Genomic DNA, 26,240 nt, shown 5'->3' with positions numbered 1-26,240 from the left:
ACACGCTTCACGCCTTGTCGTGGTGAGCAGCCGATGGCTGTGTTACCTCTGTGGGGCCGGCGTAGAGCATGGGAGAAGGGAAGATTGCCACGATGGTTGACTTGGGGTCCAGGACTTGCTCCTCCAGCACCGCTGCGTGCTGCTTCATCCGCCACTCCAGCGGGACGTCGTCATCTTTGGTCCACCCGCCCAGGGGGTGGAGGAGAAGCACGGGGTTTTTGTAACCCCTCTCCAAAAGCTGGCGCCGCGTGTCCTGCATGAGCAGGGCGTGCCCGTTGTGGACAGGGTTGCGCAGCTGAAACGCAAAGATGGCATCTAAAAGGGAAAGATTCAGAGGGTCACAGGCTTGTGCTGACCATCAGACTTCATTAGCACACTACATATTTCGTAAGATACATACATTGTAAGATGTGTGTCCTATCTTCACAGGACCGAGGCCTCGAATACCTTAGATGAGTGTTTCATACATGCACAGTGCCTCTTCATCGCTCTGCCAAGTTTATTTTCATTGCACATCCTTCCTTTGGGGATGGTTTCAGTCCTATCAGCTCTCCTACAATGTTCTTAGAGGCCCCTGGACACCTCCACCGAGTTGCCTGACTTCCTAAGTGACCTGCCACCTCTCCAAGCTCAATGGCACCTTCAGGAAGGCCAACGCTCTCTCCCCAAAGTGAGGGTAGGTGTCCAACGCCTGCCAGCCTGCTGGGACAGACACCTGGGAGCAGATACCTAACCTGTCCCCCATGTGTGAAGGCCAAGCCCATCAGCACTGGGCTTTCAATGCCCGGGCTGCGGAACGAGAGGCTCTGACCTGCCACGGAGGACGTGAGCAGGACGCTCGACGCTTTCCAGTCTGGTGCTAAGGGTCACCCATTGAAGATGCAGCCCACCACAAGCACCGTCCTTAACCAAGGAGATCCTGCATCACTTCTTGTGCCGTACCCTGCGTCCCCCTTACTGCTCACCCCACCTGAATAGTCCCATTTTGGGGGCACATAGAAGCAATTTGGCAAGCGCTGCGAGCTTGAGAACAAGTAATCACAGAAATCTCCTGGCGCCAGGTAGGGCAAGAAGACCCGTGTCACCCGTGCTAACCCAGGGCACTCACCAGCGTTCATTTCTCTGAACTTCTGCTTGAGAGCGAGCGGTGTCAGGCGGTACTGGTCCAACCCGTCGTTCCATTTGATCTTCTCCAGCACCAGGAGGTCTCCACCAACCAACCAGTCTCCGCTCTCCATCACCATCTGTGAATTACGCACACGTGCGTGACACAGGGGACAACAAAATATCTCCTTTTCCCTTTCACAGCCGCCTTTGAAAAGTGTTAGGCTTGACTCCGCCTGTAGGGTCATCTTCCCTCCTCATTCAGCACATCGCAGGGGGGGAAATATTCTTACAGCGACCATGGGAACTGAATGTCAGGGGCAGCGCAACCCCGTAAAGCGAGGCATCAGCCGCCGAGTCCCAACCCCTGCACCCAGCTAGGCGCTGGGCTCCTCGCTGGCAGCCGGGGGGGAATCTGCAGGTTACGGCGCAAGACCTTCCTCCGCTTCGCTCTTATTTCCTCCTGGGAATAAGCCGCTTGCAAGGTGAGCCACTGCCGCTGAATAATTCAACGATTTATTTTATGATAAGGGAAAAGAATTAACATGGCTTTAGACTTTTCAAGCGGGACGCTCAAGTCACTTGGTGTAACCTGGAGCTCTCCCTTTCTAAGGGATGATGTTTGTACTGCCAGAGAGGAAGTGGGAAGAGATAAGCTGGAAAAATGTAACGCCCTTGTTGGCTGCCTGTATGAAACAGCCAAATTGAGAAGTAAAACGCAGCTAAAAGGAGCGCAAGACCGCGATCTGCAGCACTAGCGTTTGGTAGCATCACCGAGATCATCACGCTCCCAGCGCAGGAAAACTTTGGGGGCTAAGTTGGTGGTTGTGCTAAAAAAGTTTGGATGTCGGCACACCGGTGACCACGAGTGAATGAAAGGAGCAGCTCCTCAGCAGCACGCTCGTTCTCCCTTTCACCTTGTGCTTGTTACCTCATGCTCTCGCCAAGCGGCGAGCGCAGCGTTAACTCGCGAGCCTAAAAATTTGGTCCTGCCTGCTTGGGATGTGATGGTTCCCAGTGAAGAGCTGGGCTTGGAGAGCAGACAGGACACCCAGCGCCCTCAAAACCTCAGAAAGGTTCGGTTCTCCAGCCCCAGCTCGCATTTCCCATCCTGGCCGGGTTTCCCAGAGCAGCAAGGCGAGAAACCTACTTTGACGTGCGGGTGCTTCGCGCAGGTGGTGCCCCAGACGCGGGCGCAGCGCTCCTCCTTCCTGTGCTCGAAGTACTCGGGGTTCTTCAGGACCGCCACCCTCCGCCCCGCGTAGCTGAGCGCCAGCGCCTCGCAGCCCTCCAGCCGCTCCTTGTCCTCCGTGGAGATCGGCAGCACGATGGGGACGCTCAGGTTGACAACGCCATCTGGCAAGAAGGGGGAGGACTTTAACATATTCCACCCTCAAGACACTGCTCTCGGGCCCCGAGTAGACAGAGGTTTTCAGAGACACACATTCTGCCTCTGGAGAGCCCAGTTATCCAGGACTAGCTCGGGGGTTCACCATCAGTGATGTAACTTTATTCACTGCCCCATTTTTTTTCTGCACTGCTAATAAATAACGATGTCAGTGGAACACAAAAGCTCCTTATCTTTGGACCAGAGATGTCTCAAAGGCACCTGGAGCATTTCATGACTTTCCGGATTCTCTATCTCCCTGGAAAGGTCGGTTCTTTTCCAGTTAGCCTGCTGTAAAGTCTCTTTGAAAAGTCTTAACGTACGTGGAAAATGCAACCCTGGGTATAACCCCTACCTCCTCCGCTGGGAGAACAACCTCTACTAAGACAGCTCCGGCTTGGTGTTCCCTGGGGCATCTCACTCCCTGCCCAGCTCCTGAACGGCCTCTTCCAACGGGGAAAACACCGTCACGCTTTGCTTTGTTTCTTCGGGTTTTTTTTCTGGATATCTCTATACTGTTACTGCTTTTCCTTTATATCTCTGCAGAGTCCAGTTTTAATCTGTTCTCTGTGCGTAGACAGCGAGCCTACGTTTGCCCGTGTAGTTTCTAATTTCAGCGCTGTCTCTAAATACCTTGAAGTCATGTTGGTTTTATCCCCAATTCCACTAAGGTCCTCCCATTCCTCCTTGGATATCCCAGTATTGATATAGAAGAATCAGCCTCTCCCATGGGTTTCCATTCACAAAGAAGAATGCACAAATCACTGATTCAATTTGTTCTGATCTGACTGAAATAATTTTGGACCCTTGAGAGTCTTAATTTGAAGATTTTTGGCTATGATGTAGATTTATTTTTTTTTTTAAATCTTTATTAAAATGTTTGCATTTGCTTTTAATTTACGACTGGGTATCATTAGTCTGCCAGACAGCAATTTTCAAGCATCTTCATGAATAATCATAACTATAGTCACATGGCATCCAATCAACATCAACTCCATACATTTAAACGATATTAACCAGTGATCAGTCAATGAAGTCAGCGTGGAAAAAGCTGGATTATGAAACCAACAAACGGTGCTGAAGCTGAGGATCTCCACGGTCCATTTCCAAACGCAAGACGCAGAGTTTAAAAATAAAAATCACTCTAGTGGAGGTAATTAAAAAATTACAGGACTGGGATTTTTGTGAAGACCGGTTGATAGGACAGTGGGTGCGTCACACCACTTCGTAACCAGCCGAATCATAACCAGGCTGTGTCTGTGTCTAGTTTTAATAATTTTCTGTTTTAAATCTCCAAAAAATTACTTTATAACAAAAAACCCATAAAAATATCTAATTGTAGTAATTTGCATACAACCTAGGAACAGTTATATACATACCAGCTACAGAGCGATTCCTTCCTGGGAGGATACAAACACAATTAAAATAATTAACACTCACAGGCACCAGTTACAGCAGCCACTTTCAAGAACCAAAGGCGCTCATATAAAACCTTCGGCAAAGCGCCGCCTAACCGCAGGCGGGGTGCCTGCCGCCGCCGCCACCACCGCAGTCCTCGGCGGCACTGCCCCAGCCTCTCCGGCGCTCACCCGTCCAACGTGGGTGGCAGCGGCCGGGAGCGGTGCGCAACGCCTACGCTCTTGCTGTCACCCAGCCCCAAGAGAGGCACGCGCCGCTGGTGCAAGAGGGCAGAGCGCCGGAGGCTCTGCAGCACTCCTGCTGCCACGCCACGGGCAGATCCACCTTTCTTCCTGGTGGCCACCCTGCCCCTAGACAAAGCACCTCGTCCACCCAACTGTTGGTGGTATCAAGGTGGGATTTACGGCTCGAAGATTGAGCGAGAGGAGCGCCAACTTGCACAAGCCCACCATAACGGATGGTGGCCCTTCCAGGTATAGCTGGAGCTGCCAAAAACATCTCCTGCACTGCAGAGCAAAAAGGCTGCACCAATGACTCCGGGAAGACCAGCCTCAAACCTCTCTTTGGCAACACGCACTCCAGCCTTGGCACCATGAGATGGAAACCCTCCACCGTTTCCCAAAGCTCATCGAAGCAAACCGGGGGTGTTCTCCTTCTGGCCCAGATGTCACCCTACGGATCTGACCACTGAGATGTTGAGTTTGGAGACCTCCATGGAGACAAGGTGAACCAGGGACTGACATTGATGCCCTCTACTGCAAAGACCTTGCTCTGGAGAGTTCATCCTCCCCAAGAAGCAGGTGTCCTGACCCCAGAGAGCTCTACAAATCCTGACTATATACCTGCAAAGCCAGAGGAGCTGTGCTCAGTGACGCCAACAGGTTTGGGGGAGCACCCCAAAAATAGATGCTCTCTGAGACGAGGCTCCAGCGCAAAGTACGGAGCTTTGGAGCAACATGGCCATTACGGAGTGCCTCTGCGACCTTGTCAGGCACAACAGGCAGCTCAAAGACCACAGGTCGGGGTTTGATAACAAGGACATGTGCTTTTGAACACTGTTTACACACCAGGCGGGAGGTAAAAGGCTACGATGTGTCCGAAAGCAGAAGCCTCCACACAGACATTCCTCCAGTCCAAAGCAAGCAGCCCCGAGCTTTGCAGCGGCTGCGTGGTGCCCAAATCCCAGTAACAGCAGCAAGTCACCACCCCGTGCAACCACGGGATCCTCTAGAAGGAGGGCAAGACTCAAAAGGCACTCGCTCACCAAGATCCCAAACCCCCAAGGCCAGAGATAGCTATGAGGTCTACAAAACCCAAAGTGAGCGCCCTGAGTGCCCCTAAAGTCACAGCGATGGCATCTACAGCTGAGAAACGGGACGTAAATGTCTACTGCCCCCGTCTCAGCTGTAGGTGATCGCTGCCTCAACACTCTCTGCCTTTTCCAGGAGTGAAGCACCTCTAACGTGTTGCTAATGAATAGGCAAATGTGACTCATTTCAAGTTACGGTAATGGATAAGCAGGAAAACAGGGAAGGGGGGGAAAAAGAGAAAACAGGCTCTGCTGCTGTTTCCAAGGAACAGGCTGTCTTCTCCTCCCACCTCAAAGTCAGCCTGGCAGCCTCCCGGCTTACTTGGCTTTGGGTTTGCATCTTTATTTACCCTGGTATAACCGGGCATGAAAAGAGCGACACAATGGCTGCCAAAATGTTTGATCGGCACCGTGCGAGATGTGAAAGCTGTGAGCCAGGGTCCCAGCCGGAGCACGGCAAACTGTGTCACCTTTTGTACCCTTTGGAGCATTTCAGAGCACGGCTTCCTGGCCCCCGCGGTCCTTCACGAGCCCTCGCGTTTAACAGGCGGGAGGAAAGGAGGAGGACAACACGGCCGAGCATTAAGCTTTTCCGTACGGCTGCCTGCCGAGACACCGCGGGGTGAGCATCACGTCCCGCAGCGGCTTGCCAGCCAGCGTTAACGCAAAGCGTGGGGATTCGTACCATTCAGCAGGGTGCCAAAATGGATCACTTGCAAGTACTCCGCCTCGCGCATGAAGCCGGTCAGCGGAGTGGCCCAGCCTTCGCTCAGCACCTGCACCCACTGCAGATCCAGCTGCAAAACAAACCCAAATGGCACTCCTGTCACCAGGTCACGCTCAGAGGTTGCTTTTCCTTCCCTTCTGCTGCAACAGCGCTCTCATTTGTTTTGCTTCAAATATAGGACATTCATAAAGGGGAAGAAAGCCATGGCGGGGTTGGTTTGGGGTTTTTGTTTTTTGGGTTTTTTTTAAGCCAGACACACACACTTTCATCAGCACAACAGCTTGCGGGGCTGCACTAACACAACGGAGGAGACTGACGGCCCTGGCTTGCTACAGCACAGGGTGGAGACACAGCAGAAGATGGCTGAGGATCAGGACCACACTTCAGCTTGCCATAAACCACAGCCACCAAAGGAGACAGCCATCCGAGGAACAGAGGCCCCTCTAGCAACATCCCTGTCAAAGCTTCTACCCTCGAAACAGCTAAATCACGAGCGAACGGCAACACAGCATCCACGCACGACGATACCTTAGTGATCTCTACGGATGGCAGCGTCTCTGCTTCGGCTCGGACGCTCTGGAGTTTATTTTCAGGTACAAACAACTCAAGAACATCCTTGATCGAGCCACGGGGCACAATGTTCTGAAAGAGAGAGACAGACAGCAACTGTAAGTCACACGCTGTTTTTTTTAACGCGCACCAAAAACTCGGTATCTGAAAGCAGGTTTACAAGCTGCTGGTGGCAGCGGCATAAAAATGACCTACTTGTGTTTGGAGGAGCTCCACAACCTGCTGAATACATTCAGACACCGAGGCAACATTCGTTTTCAACACTAGTTCAGGAGATTCGGGTTTCTCATATTCCGAGTCAATCCCCGTGAATCCTATGGACAATTAAACCCAAACCAAATTTACTCAATGTAATGCCCGGTGCCCCGGAGCCAACAAAGCTGTACAAACAACCAGCGAGCATTCAACCGTACTGGGTACTACAACTGACACTCATGACAGCAAAATTAGGGAAACAGGATACTCTCGTGCGCTACAAAGAGCCTTTAGTAACCCACCTCTACGTGCGGAGCTGCAATGACAAACTATCCAACGCTTCGGAAAGCAAAGTAAAAAGAAGAGTTCGCTCTTCCATACCTTTGATCTCTCCAGCTCTTGCCTTTTTGTACAGGCCCTTCACATCTCTGCTTTCACAAATATTTAGAGGGGCATCTACAAAGATTTCAAAGAAAGGAAGTCCAGCTGCCTCATGAATTTTCCGTGCGTTTTGACGATCCTGTTGGAAGAAAGAAGGCAAAATCGTATGTATCCGAATTACAGCATGCGCCTTCCTGCTACATGACGTGCCCTGGAATTCGACACGGGTAAATTCATCTCTGATATAGATTTATTCTAATTCTAATAAGGGTTTTTCATCTCTCTTCCCCCCTTTTCTTAAAAGACACTTTTTAAAAATAAAAAATCTACAACTTTGATCTGGTTTCAGCTTTTTCCACCCGAAACATCAAGAAAATCTCTTTGTTAAGCAGGACAGCAGAACTTCAGAATGTGAAAAATTATCTGCCCCTGTGTCAAAAAAAAAAAAAGGAACTGCTTGCATTGGCTTGATAACGGCAGCTCCTGGGTATTCTCAGGAAGCATAAAAACATAATCAATACTTCTTGTAGTGTCCCTGTCTATGGCAGGGGGGTTGGAACTCGATGATCTTCAAGGTCCATTCCAACCTAAACCATTCTGTGAGTCTGCGATTCTTCAACCAGAGTAGCAATAGCACTGAAAGGCTACCGTTTCTATTCCTCTTTTCTGCCTCCTCACGAGTTAATAGTAGGAGCCTCTGTAAGGAGACCTTAAACTCGTCTTAGCTTTTCATCAATTTGTAATACTAAACATATTCAGAGAGGTCACGTCAAACGGCCCTCCAGAAATCTATACTGACTGCGTGTGGTTCTGCGTATCGGTGGTGAAAAAAAGAATAGAGGAGAAGTTAAAAGGAGTGTCTGATGGCATATATAGGAAGTCCTCTACGTAAATCTCTCTTCCCCAAGAGCAATCATGAGATCAAGGCTGCCCAGAAAAGAGCAGAATATGACGCAGCGAGTTTACCTTTGCGAAAGGAGAAATGAAACTAGTTATGCAGACGAGCCCAGCGTCAGCAAACAGCCTGGCCACCTCTGCGATGCGGCGGATGTTCTCCTCACGGTCCCCAGCAGAGAAACCCAGGTTTTTATTCAAGCCATGCCGAACATTATCACCATCCAGGGAATAGCAAGGGATGCCATGAGAGACCAAGAACTCCTCCAGAGCAAAGCCAATGGTTGTCTTGCCAGCTCCGGAGAGGCCTGTTGGAGACAGAAACATGAGGTTCAGGTTTGAGGTCAAAAGAGTGAAAATGACAGTGTAACGCAATACCTCCTGGGACAATGGCAACAGAACTTCTGTCTGAAGTTCCTTTAAGGAAGGAATAAGGTAGGGAAGCTCGATTCATCTTTTTAGCACACAGTTACCACCACAGAGCCTGGGCCAAGCCTTCTCTTATTGAAGGGGTGGCATTAATGCCGTGAGAAAAGCTGCTGTATCTCAACATCCGGAGGGGTTCAACCCAGTAGAGTGGCGAAAGTACCTCCTGCTGAGCCATGGTGGGACAAACAGGTACCAGCACGTAGGGGAAGCTTGAAAGGATGCTGTTGCCTGTAAGTCCCTTGTCATCTTCCTCTTCCTCCTCCTGTTTCCCCTATGAACAGCCAACTGCTCTCCTACACTGAACCCACAGAGAAGTCCTTGCCACAACTGTGTAGGGTGGGACAGGCTCCACCAGTAATTGCCTCTCCACATCCACGGACACTTCCTTCTGCAGGAGCAGCACCCACAGATCTGTGCAAACAGGAGCAGGATGGTCGTGTAGACAAGCAGCGCATCTTCAGCTGTCCGCATCTCCTGGAGTCATCAGCCAGAAAGACAACAATCCAAAACAAGGTGGTTGCTTCCCATCCCAGTCCCATCCACTTGCACAAAAAGCACTTGCTAGTGGCTGTGTCAGAAAGCAGCAAGTGCAGCTGGAGCACCAAACTCCTCCTTCCCCTTGGGTGGGGATCCATGTCTTGAAAACTCCTTGAGATGGAAGAGGACCTTGACTTAGGAGAGATAATACCTCCAAACACCACACCTGCCTCAGGAAATACTTAGCCTTGGGGAATCTCCTACGGAGATAAGTCTTCCATATAGTCTTTTAACATTAAATTGATAGAAAGTTAGGAAACCACTGTCTATTTCAAAGAATAATCATCAGCCAGAGAAGCTCAGACCTTTCAGACATGGGATCTTTGAGTGATACTTGAAAAAGAAGGAAACTGCCTTGGATAGGTTTTTTGCCTTCAGAAATGACACTAAAGCAGATTAGGCGTTGGCCTTCTTTTCAAAATTAAAGAGGACAACGAAACAGAAATGTGTTTTAATCCAACATCTAGCACACAAACTGATATGAAGGCAAACCAGAATGGCTTTACAAAGCCTTCCAAGTAAGTCTTTCAACATTTTCCAGCAGTCAAAGAAAATACCAATATTTAACAAGCAAAGAAACAACTGGACATGCGGCAAAAGACAGAGTTGTGTAAATATTAGTGGAGCAAAATAAATGCAATTGTCATTTCTAGCAGCCCCTAATCCCCAAGCCATGTGTTTCTCTTTCAAAGCAGAAGAGAAGGGCAACACAGCAGAAGGCCTGCGAAATGAGAAATAACATAAGAAACCCGCGATGGCTGTGCAAGGAATCGCTTCCAGTGCGACTCGCTCTCCGGGAGCGTTTATTCTTCAGACGAGACGACTGCCTTGTTGTGCTGCTCACGAGATCCCTTTAAACACAATAAACTCAGGTGTCCCGATAAACTTCCCACCAACCCAGAATGAAAACATCCGCGTGCTGTTTTGGACAACCCCGGGCACGCTTCCCTGCCAAGGACCGGCTGGATTTGAGCCAAGGCTTCCTCAGCTACGCACTTGGGAACAACAAGTGTGACCCTTAGGGCTTCTGACGTGTTCGAAGGAGCCTGATAACAGCTGTGAAATTCATAAAAACAATTAGTTATGGGGCAGCAGCTGCCAGGGAGAATATCTTGCTGCGCCAGCACTGCGTGTCAGTGTTTCCCACGTGTAAATGTTTCGCAATTCCCCATTCGCAAGGAACGCTGATGTTTCCTGCAGATCCCAAATCCCCAACTCCGAGCCATACGCAAATGGGTTTCGCACACGAAGCCACGCTTTCACGCCCAGACAAAAATACCTGTTAGCCAAACCGTGCAGCCTCGAAATCCACCCCTGGTACCGACGACTTGTCCTCTCTTACTCCTGCTGACATGATGGGCTTGGTAAACCACGTTGGTTGATCCCTGATGAAGACAAAGCAAAACAAAACACTTTTGTTACCTCCTTGCTTGCTGTAGAAAAGAAAATCTCAGCTGGGACTAATATAAGGGAGAGAAACACAAATTCATTAAATTCATTAAAAATCTGCACGAGCCATTGGAGGAAACTTTGACAATTTGGTACAAAGGGGAAAACAGCGCAGAAAACGGCACCTTTGGCATAAGTTGGATTTCTGCCTGAACAGCACAGACTCGTTTGCCTCTGCTCAGAGCCCTTCTTGTGGCAATGCCTTCGTGTCCGCCGCTGCCGGCAGTGGCAGAAGGTGACTTGCTTTACCGCAGGAGCGCTGCCAGGTGACCGATACGCCCGCAGGCAGGCAGGGGAGGACACGGAGTCCGCGCAGAGATGCAGGCAGCACACTCACTACCTCTTCGGCGTCTTAAAACACAGGCAGACTCGCCTATTATTTTAATTGCGCTTGCAAAACAAAAGCAACTTAAGGTGCTAATTTACTTGCCGTGTTTAACATAACGCAGCTTCTAGTAATTGAGGATGGGGCAAGAAACGGCGACGTCGCAGGGCTCTTGAGCTGAGCGAGACAGAGCCCCAGCCGTGGGATGGGAGGCAGGGAAAACAGCACCTAACGCGTACGTGTGCGCTTGGCCGTGCAAGCACGGGACCGGCACGACGCTGAGCCAGAGGCCTGAATGCTGGTGGTTCCCAGTATCGACCCGCTCTCTGCTGGGACGCAGACTAAAACAGCCCGTCTGCGCCCTGCGGCTCCAGCAACGCTACTTCGACAAAGACTTTTTGCACATAGAGTATCTACAAGACCTTATTAATTGCGAGGATTACATTTCCAACTGAGGCAGCCAAAGGAAAAGTCTCCAGAGAGAGAGGAGATATAAATATTTTCTCCCCAGCCGGATTCTTCACCGCTCTAGGTTTATCCGTTTCCTATCATCAGTACAAGAGAGGGTTTGGGCTTTCCCATGATTTACATCTCACTATATAAATATTTCTGCATCTGAAGTCACAGCAGGGAAGTGACCATCTTTCATTTGTCCACGAAAAAAATTCTGACGAGAAAAAAAAAAAAGAAAAAAAGACGACGAATGGGAGAAATGATAAATTAAAAGGTGACTTTTAAATGTGTTAGCAAAATAGCCTGATTTTTTTTTTCCCTCTGCTTGCTGGGCCATTAACACTTTAACGTGCTTCAGCAAAGGCATGATATTTTGTATGCAACAGAGGGCTCTGCCCACACAGAAAACTGGGTGAAAATTATTCCATAACAGCAGAGAAAAAAAAATCCTCCTCTCCTCACCTGTTTTTATTATTATTTTTCAGAGAGACCAGCATCCCAGCAGAGACCAATCTCCCACCGCAGCGATTTATAACTATACTCAGAATTTCATGCCCATTTTCAATTCAAATTTAGTGAAAGGCCGCAAGTGCTTGCGGGCACACTGAACAGCTACCCCGCTCCAGAACACGTTGATGTACTGGTAAGAATACCTGTGTCCAAAATAATCACAATAATGGTCATAAATCTCGCCTCTACGGTTAACTCTCAGCTAGCTTCAATGTCGGTGCCACGACTGTGAGACTGCGCTGAAAGAAGCTCTGGGAGGGAGAAGCAATACCTCCAAGAGTTGGCCCAAGGTGACTGATTCCCACCCTGTGCCACCACCATACGACCTGACGGGAAGTCCTGGGCTAAAAAGGTTTGCAGAGCTGTTGTCCCAACAACCTCCAGTGATGCATCTTCTCCCTCCAGGAGTACCACTTCCCATTTTCGTTGCCGCAGCCACCAGAGCAGGTCCCTGACATCACTTCCCCCCTTCCGTAGTTGTTTCAAATGATAAAATCAATTATTTGGGGGTTGGAGTGTAGGGGACAGCCGAGATGCTGCCTGAAACGCAGAGCCCAGGTACCACAGCAAAACAAAAACAAAAAGCCAAAACCTCTCTAGACCTGACCCTGAAAAAAATGAGTGAGCCGAACACAACCTGATGACTCAGAAAATAAAAGATAAGTAGCTCAAGATTTGGGTTTTGTGTTTTGGTTTTGCTTTGGCTTTTTTGCAGGGGTTGTCAAAAGTCTGTTTGAACATTTTGAGCTTGCCAAGGTGAGACAGCACCACCGTGGTTTAATTTTCACCTGTCCTCAGGGGTTCAGGCTTCAGCAGCGAGACTAAATGAGCACACGCAGAAGAGCCAGCGGCCAAAAATAATCCCTTCTCCCAAGACACACGGGTGTGTTTCTGCTGTGTTTACTCCTGGTTGAGCTCTGGCACTGCTCTGAAATTATGTGTCACCTGGCCAAGGACCCTCAGCAAAGCACGAGTGCCCAAACTCACCTTCCCAACAGCTTGCCACCACCCAGCCCCACAGCGAACCCCCCCCGCTGCTGCAGCGTTAATGCCTGCTCAGTGATCACAAGCTCCTCAAGCATAGCACTCCAAAAACCACAAAGCGGGTATTTTGCTATTTGTTTGCAAACCACAGCAGACAAGACTGATGTTGCTGCGTGGAGAAATAAACCTGCACACTTCGAATCTCTCTTTCACGCCCTCTGCATCAGTAGGGACTCCAGCCGCGCACTTGCTTTGACAGAATGTTGATCTGCTGGATCCGTCCCGCAGGACATGAACTACGATAACATCCACGCCGCGGGAGGACGCAGGGACTAACACATTCCTACATGGCTGATGTAACGAGATTGTTACATTAAAAGTACACGCTGTGCCGTAAATCTGCAGCGTACACGCATCTCAGAGCTTTTATTTCGCATGCTGGCACCTTTCGGAGCCTGGGAAAGAATCACTGGGGGCATTTTTGAAATTCAGCAACAATGTCAGCCCTCCCCTACCTGCCAGGAGCTCCGGAGGGTACCAAATCCCTCTGATTTTTCTGCTACATTAATAATCTCACCAGTAAACCCTTCCTAACCCTGCGCAACTGCCCGCCACACACCGACTCAAATTCTTCTCACCAGCTACGCTGAAAGTAAAACAAAAAGGCGGCGAGAAATGCAAGCACACAGCAGAAGGTTGGGTTGGCAGCTCGCTTGGCCAGGAACGGGCGGTTCAGGCGGGATTTTTTTTCGACTTTCCACCTAATCATCTACCGGCTGGCACACGGTTTGGGAAGCCAGAGCTGAAACACGAACAAACGAAGCGAAGGCAAGACCAAAAGCAAGCATCAACGGCCCGAAAGCAAACCCTGGAGAGATTTCATCTAGAAAAAGCATCTACTGCAAGACCGTTGGGAGGCAGAGATAAGCGGTGGACGGGGTTTAATCAGATGCGGTGCTGTCCTACTGATTTTATTCTCACGGTTTTAAAACCTCGTCATCATAAACCAAACACATTTAAAAGATTATAATCCAACCGTCATCGCAACACACTAACACCTGAATGTTGGGCCTCACGGCGGGGACAATTTAGGGACACTGGCAAGCATTTCTTGCAATAGTCTAGATCAAAGAAGCGAGGTTTGGGAGAGGAACTTCTTACCTATAATTCGGCCCCAAACAAGGCTCCAAGCAAGGCAATAAATGACCCGGCAGCGTTTCCAATGAAGAACCACGCAGTCTCTGCCAGCCAGATGGTTAAGCAGGACATTGCCACGCTCCCTCCTTTCCTTAGAAATCTGCTGTTTGGCCACATCTGCATGATCTCATTCCTCAGCCCACTCTGGCTTACCTCATCCAGGAAATGAGCAAAAATAAAGACATGGCTCCAAACCTTGTGCCGAGGCGGCAAGCAGATCAAGAAGCCAAATCCTAGCTGTGCTTTTGGCCTTCCCTTCTATTGAACCTTTCCATGAGGTTGACAAACTGAGAGACGCCAAGATCTCAGGTGTCTTTAAGATCAGGCTTGGCTGAGCCACCTGCCAAATGTCTCCTGGACCCAGCTTCCAAAAGGAACAAGTTTTTTCCGTTGCCACCCTGGTGGGACAAGACGCTCCCCCGCTTTGTGAAAGCAAGTTGCAGGCAGAGGCAGGAGGCTCTTCCTAAGCGATCCTCCTGAATAAAGAGCTGGGACCTCCGAGACAAGAGAGTCCACCATAGCACAGACCCGTTGGAAATCAGGAACCATCAGCGTCCTCTGCTCTGACAGCTATGGCTGCTCAATTCATGGCATCTGAAAAAGTAACCTCAGCTCTTCCTCCAGTATTTGGCCCTGAAAGGGAGCGGCTGTGCTTGCCCACGTAAATCAAAGGTTGCGTGTGACTGCCCACGGGAGAGGTGTTACCAGGGAGCATCTTCTCTCACCTGAAAGCTAAGTGTACCATATCTGGGGGACCTCTCCCAACCACGGCTCATATTTGTTAGGAGCAGAACCACTGGACAATTAACAGAAAAATGCACTACATCAACAACATTTAGGGTTGTCCCAACAAACTATGCAGATGATCTGCCATCTTCTGCTAATAATTCAAGTACATATAAACTCTGCCCCTTAGGACACAAGGCAGCATCTCCTCCTGCCCCCACATACCCACTTCTTTAGCCGGCACCTACACGGCTGCGTAACGAATGGGACCAGGGCAAGAGCGAAGTGCGAGTGCCACATGCCACAGCCAAGGAGTGGAAACAAAGGAAGAGAGATGGGAACGGAGCAGGACATTCAAGAGATCCCTTAAGCGCATTCAACATCCTCAGGCCAACCCTTGCTCAGCCATCCATGGAAGACAGAGCTCTCCAATGTTGCAGAAGGAAAGACTTGTCGTTAGAAAGTGGTGCTGGTCATCGCGAAGGCAAATAAAGTCTAAACCAATGTCCTTATCATGCCCTTAGTCCCTCTCCGCCGCTGCGGGAGTACCTCTGCCTGCTGTAGCTGGCACAGGCAGGGTGCTGGAAGTGGTCCAAGAGCCACAGCTCGTGGCAGGCTGCAGCAACATCCCGCTCCGGAGAGGGACTCCCTCCTGAAAACACAGCGCGGATCAGCCTAAGAACGATGCCAGCAGAGAACCCTCTTGTAGAGCAGTGCTATTAAGGGCACGTTAGTCACACGTCCTGCTCACTCAGCAGAAAGGTCAGCCTTGTACGAACACGGGTGTAGCATCCAGCTGGTGGCTGGCAGCGCTCACCATCCTGGGGAAACCCTGACCCAACAGCGAGGGTAGGGTTAGGACTCCCCCAGCTGCATTTTTATTTATGGGGCTATCTCACATCATTAGGAATATGATTCATTTTTTTCCAGTCCAGCATTTAATACACTCCCTATTTCGGTACTGCAGCCTGGACATCTCTCCGGGAGAACAGAAAAGAAAAACAAACAAAAAAAATATAGAGGCTTTCAAAATGTTTTCAGCTGATCATATTTGCAAATGGTAAAATAGGCTTTTAAAATCATAAAATGATCAGCAAGCTCTCAAGTTTGAAGTCAAACACTTGCTTAAGCCTCCAGAGATTGATCTAACTTTTTGTTTAAAATCCCCCCCCTCCAAATCCAAATGGAAAAAAAAAAAAAAATCTTTTGTCCTATCCATCGAATTTGATGCATAAAAATTATGTTTACGGGACTTTTCCTTAAAAAAATTATTTCCTTCTGCAAGGGCAATTCAATTCCCACGGCTGCTCTTGTGAATAGGGGAGCTGACATGGAGAAGACAAAGTGTCCATCACCAACAAGTGGGAAAAACCTTCTGTAAATTAGTCATTTGCTGCAGAAAAGCAAAACTATTACACTCAGAAGAAAAGAAGGAAGAGAGGAAAGAGGGGGGTTTTGCTTGCGGAAGCAAAAGTTTGATTATGATCATATCAAAGAACGATGGAGAAACCTGGGAGTCTCTGAAGTCCCGATTTAGCTCTTGTAACACTAAACCTATAGACTTCTTTCAAACTTGAGTTTGATTCATTGAACGGACTAAGGCGGTAAACGCTTCGAAATCAGTTCCACTCTTTCTTTTTTTCACCAAGATGGAGTTACCCTGGAAATTTTGCCCATCTCACCTCCCAGGATCCCACCGGCGCAACATGGAGCCTGGCTCGCTGGTCCAGATGGGCAAGTGGGACTTCTCAAGCACCCCTCTCTCCTGCACATGGGACTCGTCTCCTCTCCCACCACTCGTACATGAGCAGAAATAACATCGTGTTTTCTGTTTCAGACTTAGCTGAGTAATACAGGCATGTGTCACCAAACACCCCGCCGAGGTTGCAGAGCTGGGGTTGCCAGCGTTCCCTCGCACCAGGCAGGATGCTGAACTGGGCTCCCTTTCTTCGTTCAGCGCTCTGAATAAACCGCAGCAGACCTCGCTTGCTGCTCGGCCCCCTCCGCTTTGGACGCTTGTTACTTTTGGCATCGCTACCTCGGCCCCTGTCCCCTGCCAGGAATGTAACACAGAAGATCCTAAGGAGACCAGCAGAGACACCCCAGTTACCTGAAACAAGCCGTCTTTCAGCTTGGAGACAGACAGTTGGAGATGCCAAACATCGCTAACACACAAGGTTTTCAAGGTGGTGTTAGCTAAAGTGTTTTTTCTCAACCCGCAGGAATTTTTGAGCTCTTAGCAAGACCTTATTTTTGACCACAGCTAAAATATTTTTCTCTTGGTATAAATTTGCATGTTTTGGGTTGCCACAGTCAAGTTTTATACAACCCTGGCAAAAAACAAAAAAACCCAAAAGCAGGCTCACTTTCCAGTCCCCTTGCAAATCAGATGCTAATTTCTAGACTGCGTGACTTCAAACCAGCAGGTCGGGCGTTAAAATCTGCCCCTCTGAAGGCACCCGGATCAGGCATTTCTTTATCTCTGAATTAGATGATGTCACTACTTTAATTTCCACCACACAGAAAAACTAGCGAGTCATCCTGCACTCCTACATTTTCAGGACGAAATTGCAAGGCCGGGGACAGATGTTATAAAAAAAAAAACCAAACCAAAACCCACAACCTTCCCATCTTCATTCCAGAAATCACAAGGGAAAGCTGCATGGGCAACAAAAATTTGACAAAGCATCTTGTCAGTCGCTGACAAAAATAACAATTTAAACAAGAAATCCTTCCAGGCTTGCCCTATTTTATATATTCAGAGCAGTTCTGCTAATTTACCTCCCCTAAACGAACCCGTTTCAGCAGTTCAGCTCATGCTCATTTTGCAAACAATAGGTTTGACAGGGCAAAAGGAGAACTGCTTTGCTTTGATGCTGGGGGTCCGTTACAAGGCTGCTCTGGATCACGTCAAGAAGCGGGACCACCACCAATGTAAAAACCAGTCATCCTGCAAAACAAGGGAACATAAGTGATGTTCTCACCGCAGTACGGATCAGTTTAGGGATCACACACCCATAGAAAGCGATCAAGCACGTCTATTTAACCTCCGAGAAAACAAAAAAAGAAGGGAAAAACGCAACCAGAAGGTAGGTGACTAGTTAAAAACCACAGAGATGGTGTAGTACGGTGACCTCCGCCGGCAAATCCAGTGCCTGGTGGTGCACAGAGCCATGACCGACAGCCAGCTGAGCTGAACTGCGCAGAGCAACAGCATCTGGCGTGAGAAATGTTGCACTGAAACAGCACACCACCACTCTCCTACCAGGAAAAACCACCCAGTACACACGGCCACACTTCTGTATCTTCTTTTGGAGAAAAATACCAGACTATGGGAATGGTGAGCCAAGGGTCAGTCCCTCAGATTTCAGGGACAAGAGGAAAGGAGAACAAGGGTACATATTTTGATTACACATTAACTTCAGTATCAAAAAGAATTCCAGGGAGGAGTTGTATTTACGCATAATCTTTTTTTTTTTTTCCCCCTTGAATGGGAGATTTAGGAATTTAATTGATGGGTTGTGGCGCTCTACGGTAAATAAGCCACTGTACATGTCCCGTCTCTTACCGTGGCAAGGCAGGAGCCCTATCCCTTAAAACAAGCAAAACAGACAAGCCAGGACTCCTGCACCACATACCGTGCAAAGAACAACTCGCAGTACCGTGTCAGGAGACTGTCAGCTGAGCTAAATTTTGTTCAGTTGTAAGAGACAATCAAAACCACAAGCTCTGCTGTTCAGAGATGCCACGTGGCACAAGCTTACCCAGAGGGTGCTCCAGCGAATGCCAGGAGAGCGATAGCCCGCTTCGTCAAAATCATTCCCTTTGAGAGCTGCAGAAATTAGTCCAACACACTGTCGTTAACTTACCTTTAAAAGCTGAACTGGCCTGGTGGCACTGCTCTACCACAAAACACAGCAAGTTGTATTCAGCAGTTTTGTGTCCTTCAGTTTGCAATAGGTTTTCAAATTCGGAGGCCAACATCTAACCACAGCTACAAGCAGGCTGGTGGGACACCAGCTCCATCTTCTGCTAAGGAAGAAAGCAGAATCTTCCACCCTCCAAGCTAGCACAGGTTGAACCGAGCACATCTAAGCTCTAAACAATATGGGGACAAGATACCTGTTTTTATCGTGCCCATCATAACCCTCTCAGGAAAGAAAACCTGTACCTTTAGTGAAGCTCTAGTGGCTTCATAAGCAGTGGGAGTTACAGAGGATCTGCATTTCAAGCAGCTTGATCAGGTTTTAAAATATATACTTCTGTAGAAGTACTAATCCTCTTGCATTTCTTCTCCTCTACAGGACACCGTGGCAGCCTACTGAAAGAATAAAGCTGGACGCAAGCCCAGGCTGGTGGGGGCTCGGCGTCGCAGCCACGTGGTGCTTCTCCCTGCCTCATTCAGTATCCAAGATGGACGCGCAGTCTTGAATTTGGCATCTAGAACCCCACGCGCTTGACTTTGCAACGGTCAACAGTCACCAGTAGGCGACAAGCAACCTCTCTCCACCTCAGCCATTTTTTCGAAGTTTGCAAAGTGCAAAAGCAGCAGCAGGGGAACCTCGGCCAGAACCACCACACAGGACACGGTTAAATGGGGGAACTCCACTGGGCAGGCCAAAAGTTCACTCAGCCGGAAAAAAAACATTAAGATGAATTCATGGAAGGAATGTTCATCAAGGACTATCGGGGAAAAAAGGCATGACCTCTGGTATCTCATGTTGTAAATCAATGGACGCTGGGACAACACACTGTGGCGTCCCAGCCACACACCCTTCCCCTGGCCCCCGCTCTTGGCTGCGGCTGGAAACTACAGACAGGGCCAAATAGACCTTCCCCTCACTCAGTATCTCCTCAGTCCCCTCGGTATTTCTGTTGGCTGAGGGTGGGCTTATTTTCACCATAATGCCATCGAACGCGCCACCCTACACAACAAGCTGCAGGAACCAAGTCCAAGTTGAGGACTCAAGTTTGGAGACACCAGGATGAAGGTTTCCTGCCCCATCTACCTGCGCATCTGACCCATCCAAGCTGCAAGACAGGCTTCTAACTGCGTGAGCACACGCGGGGTTACCTAGACCCTTGCCTAAGTCAGCACCAACAACGCTGTAGTCTTCTTGAACGAGTGGCTATTCAGCATTTCCCTCACCCCTCCCTAAACCAGGTGTAGGCACGGGTTTTAGGCATCACGCGCTTCTCAAAGGCTGGCTGAAGGAGAGTTACACATTTTCCTCGGGGATTATTCTTACTTGGTCCCTCAAAAGTTCACGCGAACTCCCAGTACCTCTCTGAGGGTGGCACCATCTCCAATTTTACAGCCATAGAAGAGCAGCGGAGAGTGAGGCAAACAGCATACGAAGACTTGAGCTCCTGCAATATTTAAGCCCTATAAAAATGACGCGTATTTGAAGAGCAGCTCCCCTGGACTCCAGGCTGCGCCTCCAAGATCTCGACGCTTCTCACATCCATCCCCACGCTCTCAGACCAGCTTTGCAAAGACCAGCTTTGCAACCCCAGCGATGGTTGAGGTGACGTGTCCAGCATCATGCCCAGGGTCCCTGGCAGAGGCAAGCACGCAACTCAGCCCCCCAGCAGCAGCAGTCCCGTCCTCTAAAATGAGGGTTCTTTTTCCCTCTTCCCACACCCGCTGGCAATACAAACAAATGATCTTCCCATCAGAAGGGCTGGGCAGGCCTGAAAAACGACCTCCCGCCCAACACGCTTTTTTTGCACCACAATGGAAAGCCGAAAAATGGTTTGGTATCAAAGAAAACATTCTGTTCTGCCAGATCGGCCACAAAGACCTCAAGGTCAGAAAGCCTTCAAAATGCAGGTTCGAATGGTTGTTTTCCAAAGATGCATAAAAAAAGCTCATCTCAACAAACCCGAAGGGCTACATTTAAAGAGAAGCCACGTTCAAATAAAATAAAATAAAGTAAAATTTATTGAAAACCGGCTCCTTTCTCAAGCCCTGCTCTCCAAACAGGCCAAGACATTTTGGCACACACTCAGCAGATAAAATTTTCAACACACACATAGTTGTAACTGAGCCAAACTGTAAGTAAGCAAAAAAGGGACCGCTCTGCGAGGGATGGGAGGCAGCACTAGCAATGAGCTACCAGCCCTACAGGCAAAATCCTAACTTCTCAGCATCCCATTTCGTGACGCACATCCACGCCGAACGCCTTGACCCGGCTTTTATGCATCCCTCCTTTTGTTAATGATACACTCTAAGTAAATTTTCACTTAGAAATTATTAAGCTGTGAGACCATTAAGGAACTATTTCTCACTTCCCACAGCTCTGATTCAGAGCTCCATCAGAGATAATCATTAGTCACCTCGCTCGCGATTATAGTAAATTAATAAACAGTAACCTGAATTACATGGCGTTTCTCTTAATGGACTTTTGAGATACCAAAGTGTACGAGCACCGTGACCAAAGTACAAGGTCAAGGCAAGGCATATCATTAGGAGCATTAATACAGCCCCTGCGTGCCACTTATCTTTTGTGGGTGCGTACAGCTGCAAGTTTATCTAAAACACCTGGTTTCAGATAGGCGAGGTCTTTTCCTTTTTAAAGGCTATTTAAAGACACCCTCCAGGATCAACATCAAAAAAAAAAAAAAAAGAAATGCAAGTATGCCAGTACTTCTCTTGAAAACCCTCCAGAAAAAAATAAAATCCCCATGGCCTAAATCTAAGCTGCAGCTGCGATGCACATGTCTAGGTGGCACGGGGTCTTCAAAAATCATTTGCTGTCTTGCCTAAAACCACGTGTAGGGGCTGCCCACGGAGAGCACGGATGGAAACCTATGCCTGAGTTACAGGTTTTGGCAGAGATTTGTAACTGGTCGTGACTTAATTGGTGCAACCTGACAACCAGCCGAGGCTGGAGCCTGTATTTATCCAGGAGTCCAGCAGCAGGACAGAAAACAACATGCTGACTCGAAGCGCTTGGACTTGGAGCTGGAGAAATAAGTCAGGTTTAGGTGCCCCGGCCACCACCCCAGACAGCACCCACCACGCCGACCGCCGCTGCCGCCAGCAGTGCTCAGCTGCACTCCTTCAAACGAGGCCCCTGGGAGATGAACAGAAACCCAGGAGAGCCACTAGTCCTGTTGGGAAAGCAAAAGGTTAACCCCTGAGCACACCCGCAGGGATCAGGCCTGACCTACTTGCCTCTCCCCTTGGAGGGAAGGGGTGTTCAGGCAGGAACCACCTGTCCCAGCAGAAAAACGCTTCCACTTTTCCACTTGGCGTGTGCTTCTACAGCCCCGGGAGATGCGCGCAGCCTGCTGGAAAACATACCCTGCTGCTCCTGCTGCCACAGTGCTTTCAGGGGACATCAGACAAGCCTTCCCGCCATTGGGGAAGGTCCACCAAGGTCCCCAGCTTGCAGCTTCCAAGGCTGGACCGCACCAAGCTGAATATTTCATTCCCCATCCTCTGGTGGGCTCAGCCTCCCAGAACCATGAAAGAGGCATCTGTATTTAGGAGCCTGCAACTTTTCCTGGCTTTTGTTCCCCGAAATTCCCCAAACTGAACATCCCTGCTCTTACAGAGCACAGTTATGGTTAATAAACACGAGTTTGGCACGCTGGCAGCACCACAAAACAGCACAAGTTAATGAAATAGCAAGGTGGGGGCAACAGACCGGAAAGGTAACTTTAATAGCAAAGGACTTCAAACGAAATAGGGAGAGAAGGGGAGAGAGCTGTAGGAAACAAGAGAAGTCAAAATAACAGCGTATCGAGATGAGATAGTTAATCTGCTGACCTGTCTGTGATCTTCGAAGAGACATAAAGCAAAATAAGCGATAGAAAATAAAACAGGAAATAGTATGCACACGATGAGCAACTAGAAAACAATCACCTTTTAATGTCACAGTGCAATGAGTCCTAACTCAATGTGAAACTGTGCTTCACAAAATAAATCACGGCTGTAAACCCAAGACTTTTGAATCACTGGATAAAGCTTCAGAAACACTGTCTTGCATAATTCAACCCAGACCAAGCCATGCCCATTCTCCGAAATCAGGACTCTGCTGCCTGCTGCACTGTCACCTCTGCAAGTCCCACTGTGCTGAGCTACCCAGAACTGCTTTGAACATAAACATCCTTAAAGAGGTTTTGGTCCTTACGTTGAAGGCAGTAGCACAGAATAAGCATGCAAGGAGATGAATGCAGAGTTTGTTGTTTGGTTGGGTTTTTTTAAGTAAACTTTTTATTTTACTTGGCTTTGCAATTAAACTGATGAAGCTGGACATACGTTACTGCACAGCCTGTGACACCACTCCGTCCATCTGAACGCTGCTCTGTGGCTGCAGTTTTTTCAACGTGAGAATATGTTTTAGGCAAAGAAACTAAGCCTCCTCATACTTCCTCAGGGTTGTCATCTGATCTTGTGGTTTTTTTCCCTTCTTCTCTTTAAATAAGTTTTAAAAAGCCCCCTCTAAGTTATTTTTACACATTCATTTATCTTTGAATAAGACCACATCATTTGCAGCCGGGCACCTAAGCCCTACACGGGCAAAACTGACCTATCAGAAGTTACAGCTTTGTGATCCACTGGGCTACAGAAACAGCATCCCAGTAAAAGCGAGGGATGCTACGTGCCACGCCATTCAGCTTCCCAGAGACGCAGTTACAGATGACAAAGCTGTACAGATGACCAGACAGATGACAAAGCTGTAACACTTACCCCAAAAAAGGTGGTTTCAGTATTGGGCTTTCATTCTCCCCTAAGCACCTGTAAAGACATCCAAACAGAAACTCACTGAAAGCAGCCAGCAAGGAGGATGTCCACGTGCTGCCACAGGCAGGACTCTGGCGGCCGGCTCTGAACACCTCGATCTCACTGAGCTGCGTTTTCCACACACCCGTGGGGACGTGTGAGCCACGCAAGCCAGTCACCCCGGCGAGGGGCCAGCCCTTCCAGGTCAGGGCCGTGCCCGTGTGTTTGGGCTCGGTGGCAAGCGGTTTCCCCAGAGCACACTGCACCATCTGTATCCTCGTGCTCGTTAGGAAAATGCCGCTCGGCAGGGAGAGGTAACGAGCTGCGGAAATACCAGCGACGCCGCAGGTGTAGGGAGAACAAGCTGCTATTTCGACGGGGCTGAAAGAACCGCTCAGCCCTGAATGCTGCGCTGTGCAAGAGCCCACACAATAAACAAGGGCAGTCCCACAGCACCACGCTACTCACTGCAATTACTTTATACGGCGTACTTACTCCTGAGAGCAGGATTTCGCCACTGGGGCACACAGAAGGCCTGTGTAAGGAACATTAGGTCTTTAAGGTCATCATTAAGGGCCGTTCTTCTCCCCCAAAAGTTGGTCCTGAACTGGTCAGAAACAAATACGCCCTGTCAATGAGGTCTGTGACTGGAAGGATGTTGCCCGGCACGTAGAGAACTTCATGCCTCTTGCAATGCCATGAGCACAAACGAAGAGAGCATTCCCATACTAACCAGCCCAAGAGAGATTCTTACATACCGAGTCTTGGGTCTTCAGCAGCATTAAGGTGACTTGTTAGTTTATAAGGACAACATGTGCAGAAATGAAAAAAAATTAAGCTTTCCTCTTCGTACCTTACCATAAGGCTCTATCGATAAATGGGTACGCAATTAAAACATCCTCAAACTAACCTCAAACTCCAGAGAGCGATCGGGCCGAATTTAGGTTTTAAATCCTGGGTTTATAATTATTCCATTTCCAAAATGAGGAGCACGGGCAAATAACACAGCCAGTCCGCCTCGCAACAGCTAGCACTACTGTTACAGCCTTTCAAAAGCTGACAGCTAAGCAACATCACCTGCGAAACCCATTTTGACGTAGTCTCGGCCAGCGAATAACACTGGAAACATCCAGCCTCACAAAACCTTGTCTGTGGGAGAAAGATTAACACATTGCTCACACAATGAAGAAGTCGTAAAAACTGAGATTTTATTAGTAATAAGGATTTTTATGAGTAACAAAGATTCACGTTACTGGGAGAATGAAAAACTGGGATTAAGTAAGGGGCAACAGAAGGATGAGCTGCTGTACTAATCGGGAGCTCAGCAGGGCAGATTATTCTGTGCATCCCGTCTTCATTTTCCGGGGGACTCATCTTGGTTGTTGCAGCTACAAAAGGCGTCGTGGAAAACTCACCACCACCTTAAAACTCCTCTGAACTACAACGTTTAGGCTGCTGCTTGCGGGAGCACGTTGTGCTGTTGTCTGCTGCTTCCTTAGGCAAAATCTCTGATGCACTGTTGACGCCTCAACCCTCCTGAGCCATACCGTGTAATCGCACTGAGACTGACCCCAATTGTCCGTGTACGTATGCAAGTAATTGTGCTAATCAAAGTGAAATGTCTTATCCCGTGCCTTTGATATCAACTTGAGATGGTTGAAACCTGTGGGCCACTGAGACTGCGTTAGGAGCGTAGAACTTCACTCACGCTCCATGCAACACATCTCCCTGGCGATAGACCGGGAGGATCACTAATGGGATATCATCGCTGTTTCATCATAATTACCCAAACCGCTTGTAATTAGTGAAATCATGCCTTTTCTCATTCTATCACATACCTGGCAGATAAGCACATGAAAATACGCCTACAACTGTCAACCAGATAGCATCTGTTTTGACAGTCACAGTACGAAGGTCAGCCACAATCTTGCTTATAAAGGTCATTTTTCCAGCCCAGGGTGGAGGCAAAGGAGAAGGATTATTCTGGAAGTTTGGTAATGACTCTCTCCCGTCGCAGCAACAAACAAAACTCCCATACACAGCTCATGTCTTGCACCTCCCCTCCCCGAAATAATCCCTAAACCACAGGTTTTCGCGTTTCCAAGAACACCCTGCCGCACAGGCGCGCTTTGTTACGCGTGGTTTTGCTTGCATTCCTATCCTCACAGATTACCAGTGTGTTCAAAATGCATTGAATCCATCTGAAAAACGTACGACGAGGTGAAAAGAAACTAAAACTAAAAAAGAAAACAACAAACCAAGATCAACCAGCAAAAGCAGCCTGAGAGACTGACACGTCAAGATTTCTTCTGGTTCCGATTTAAAACCTGGAAAACGTGCATGTAGCCAGAGGGAGCCAGACCTCGCATCCCCAATCCGAGAAGCAAGGCAGGAGAGCTGGCAAGCAGAAAACTCTTTCTTGCCGTGACTGCGATTGGTAATTTTAATTTCTAACTGAATTATGCTATTATTTTTCTTGGCTGTGTAGGGTTTTCTTTATTTCGGGCTCTGCAGCAGTGCCGAAAGCCCACACCGGGTGGTGGCGGGCGTGTCTCCACCAGCTTCTCCCCCGGCCTCCGAGAAGCAAGGCAGGAGAGCTGGCAAGCAGAAAACTCTTTCTTGCCGTGACTGCGATTGGTAATTTTAATTTCTAACTGAATTATGCTATTATTTTTCTTGGCTGTGTAGGGTTTTCTTTATTTCGGGCTCTGCAGCAGTGCCGAAAGCCCACACCGGGTGGTGGCGGGCGTGTCTCCACCAGCTTCTCCCCCGGCCGGGGGGGACCCAAAAAGCCGTGAGGGGAGGCAGTGGCTCAGCCTTCTTCTCGCTGACTCAACCTTTGGCCTCTCCTGGGAGGCCGCCGCTCTCGGCGGGGGGGGGCGGGCTTGGGCCCGGGGGGGTTGTCCCCGG

The 26,240-nt window shown here is 48.9% G+C and overlaps 1 protein-coding gene across 1 annotated transcript in view; it reads right to left on the bottom strand.

The window, feature by feature from the left end:
* Positions 1-25,274, bottom strand: part of PAPSS2 (3'-phosphoadenosine 5'-phosphosulfate synthase 2) — a 26,874-nt gene extending 1,600 nt beyond the window's left edge. The window contains exons 1-13 of the mRNA XM_009881672.1: positions 25,169-25,274; positions 23,374-23,742; positions 18,361-18,428; positions 10,232-10,337; positions 8,059-8,294; positions 7,093-7,231; positions 6,712-6,830; positions 6,475-6,588; positions 5,905-6,016; positions 3,871-3,891; positions 2,255-2,460; positions 1,109-1,244; positions 47-315 (exon numbers count right to left, since the gene is read on the bottom strand). Coding sequence (XP_009879974.1) covers positions 47-315; positions 1,109-1,244; positions 2,255-2,460; positions 3,871-3,891; positions 5,905-6,016; positions 6,475-6,588; positions 6,712-6,830; positions 7,093-7,231; positions 8,059-8,294; positions 10,232-10,337; positions 18,361-18,428; positions 23,374-23,742; positions 25,169-25,274 — 2,001 coding nt within the window. The remainder of the gene's footprint in view (positions 1-46; positions 316-1,108; positions 1,245-2,254; positions 2,461-3,870; positions 3,892-5,904; positions 6,017-6,474; positions 6,589-6,711; positions 6,831-7,092; positions 7,232-8,058; positions 8,295-10,231; positions 10,338-18,360; positions 18,429-23,373; positions 23,743-25,168) is intronic.
* Between the last annotated feature and the right edge of the window lie 966 nt (positions 25,275-26,240).

This window comes from Charadrius vociferus, unplaced genomic scaffold (assembly GCF_000708025.1).
Source record: "Charadrius vociferus isolate BGI_N301 unplaced genomic scaffold, ASM70802v2 scaffold390, whole genome shotgun sequence".
In the NCBI taxonomy this organism is placed as follows: Eukaryota; Metazoa; Chordata; class Aves; order Charadriiformes; family Charadriidae; genus Charadrius; species Charadrius vociferus.
Note: the sequence above shows the minus strand (reverse complement) of the source record. Positions and strands in the feature narration are given on the sequence as shown.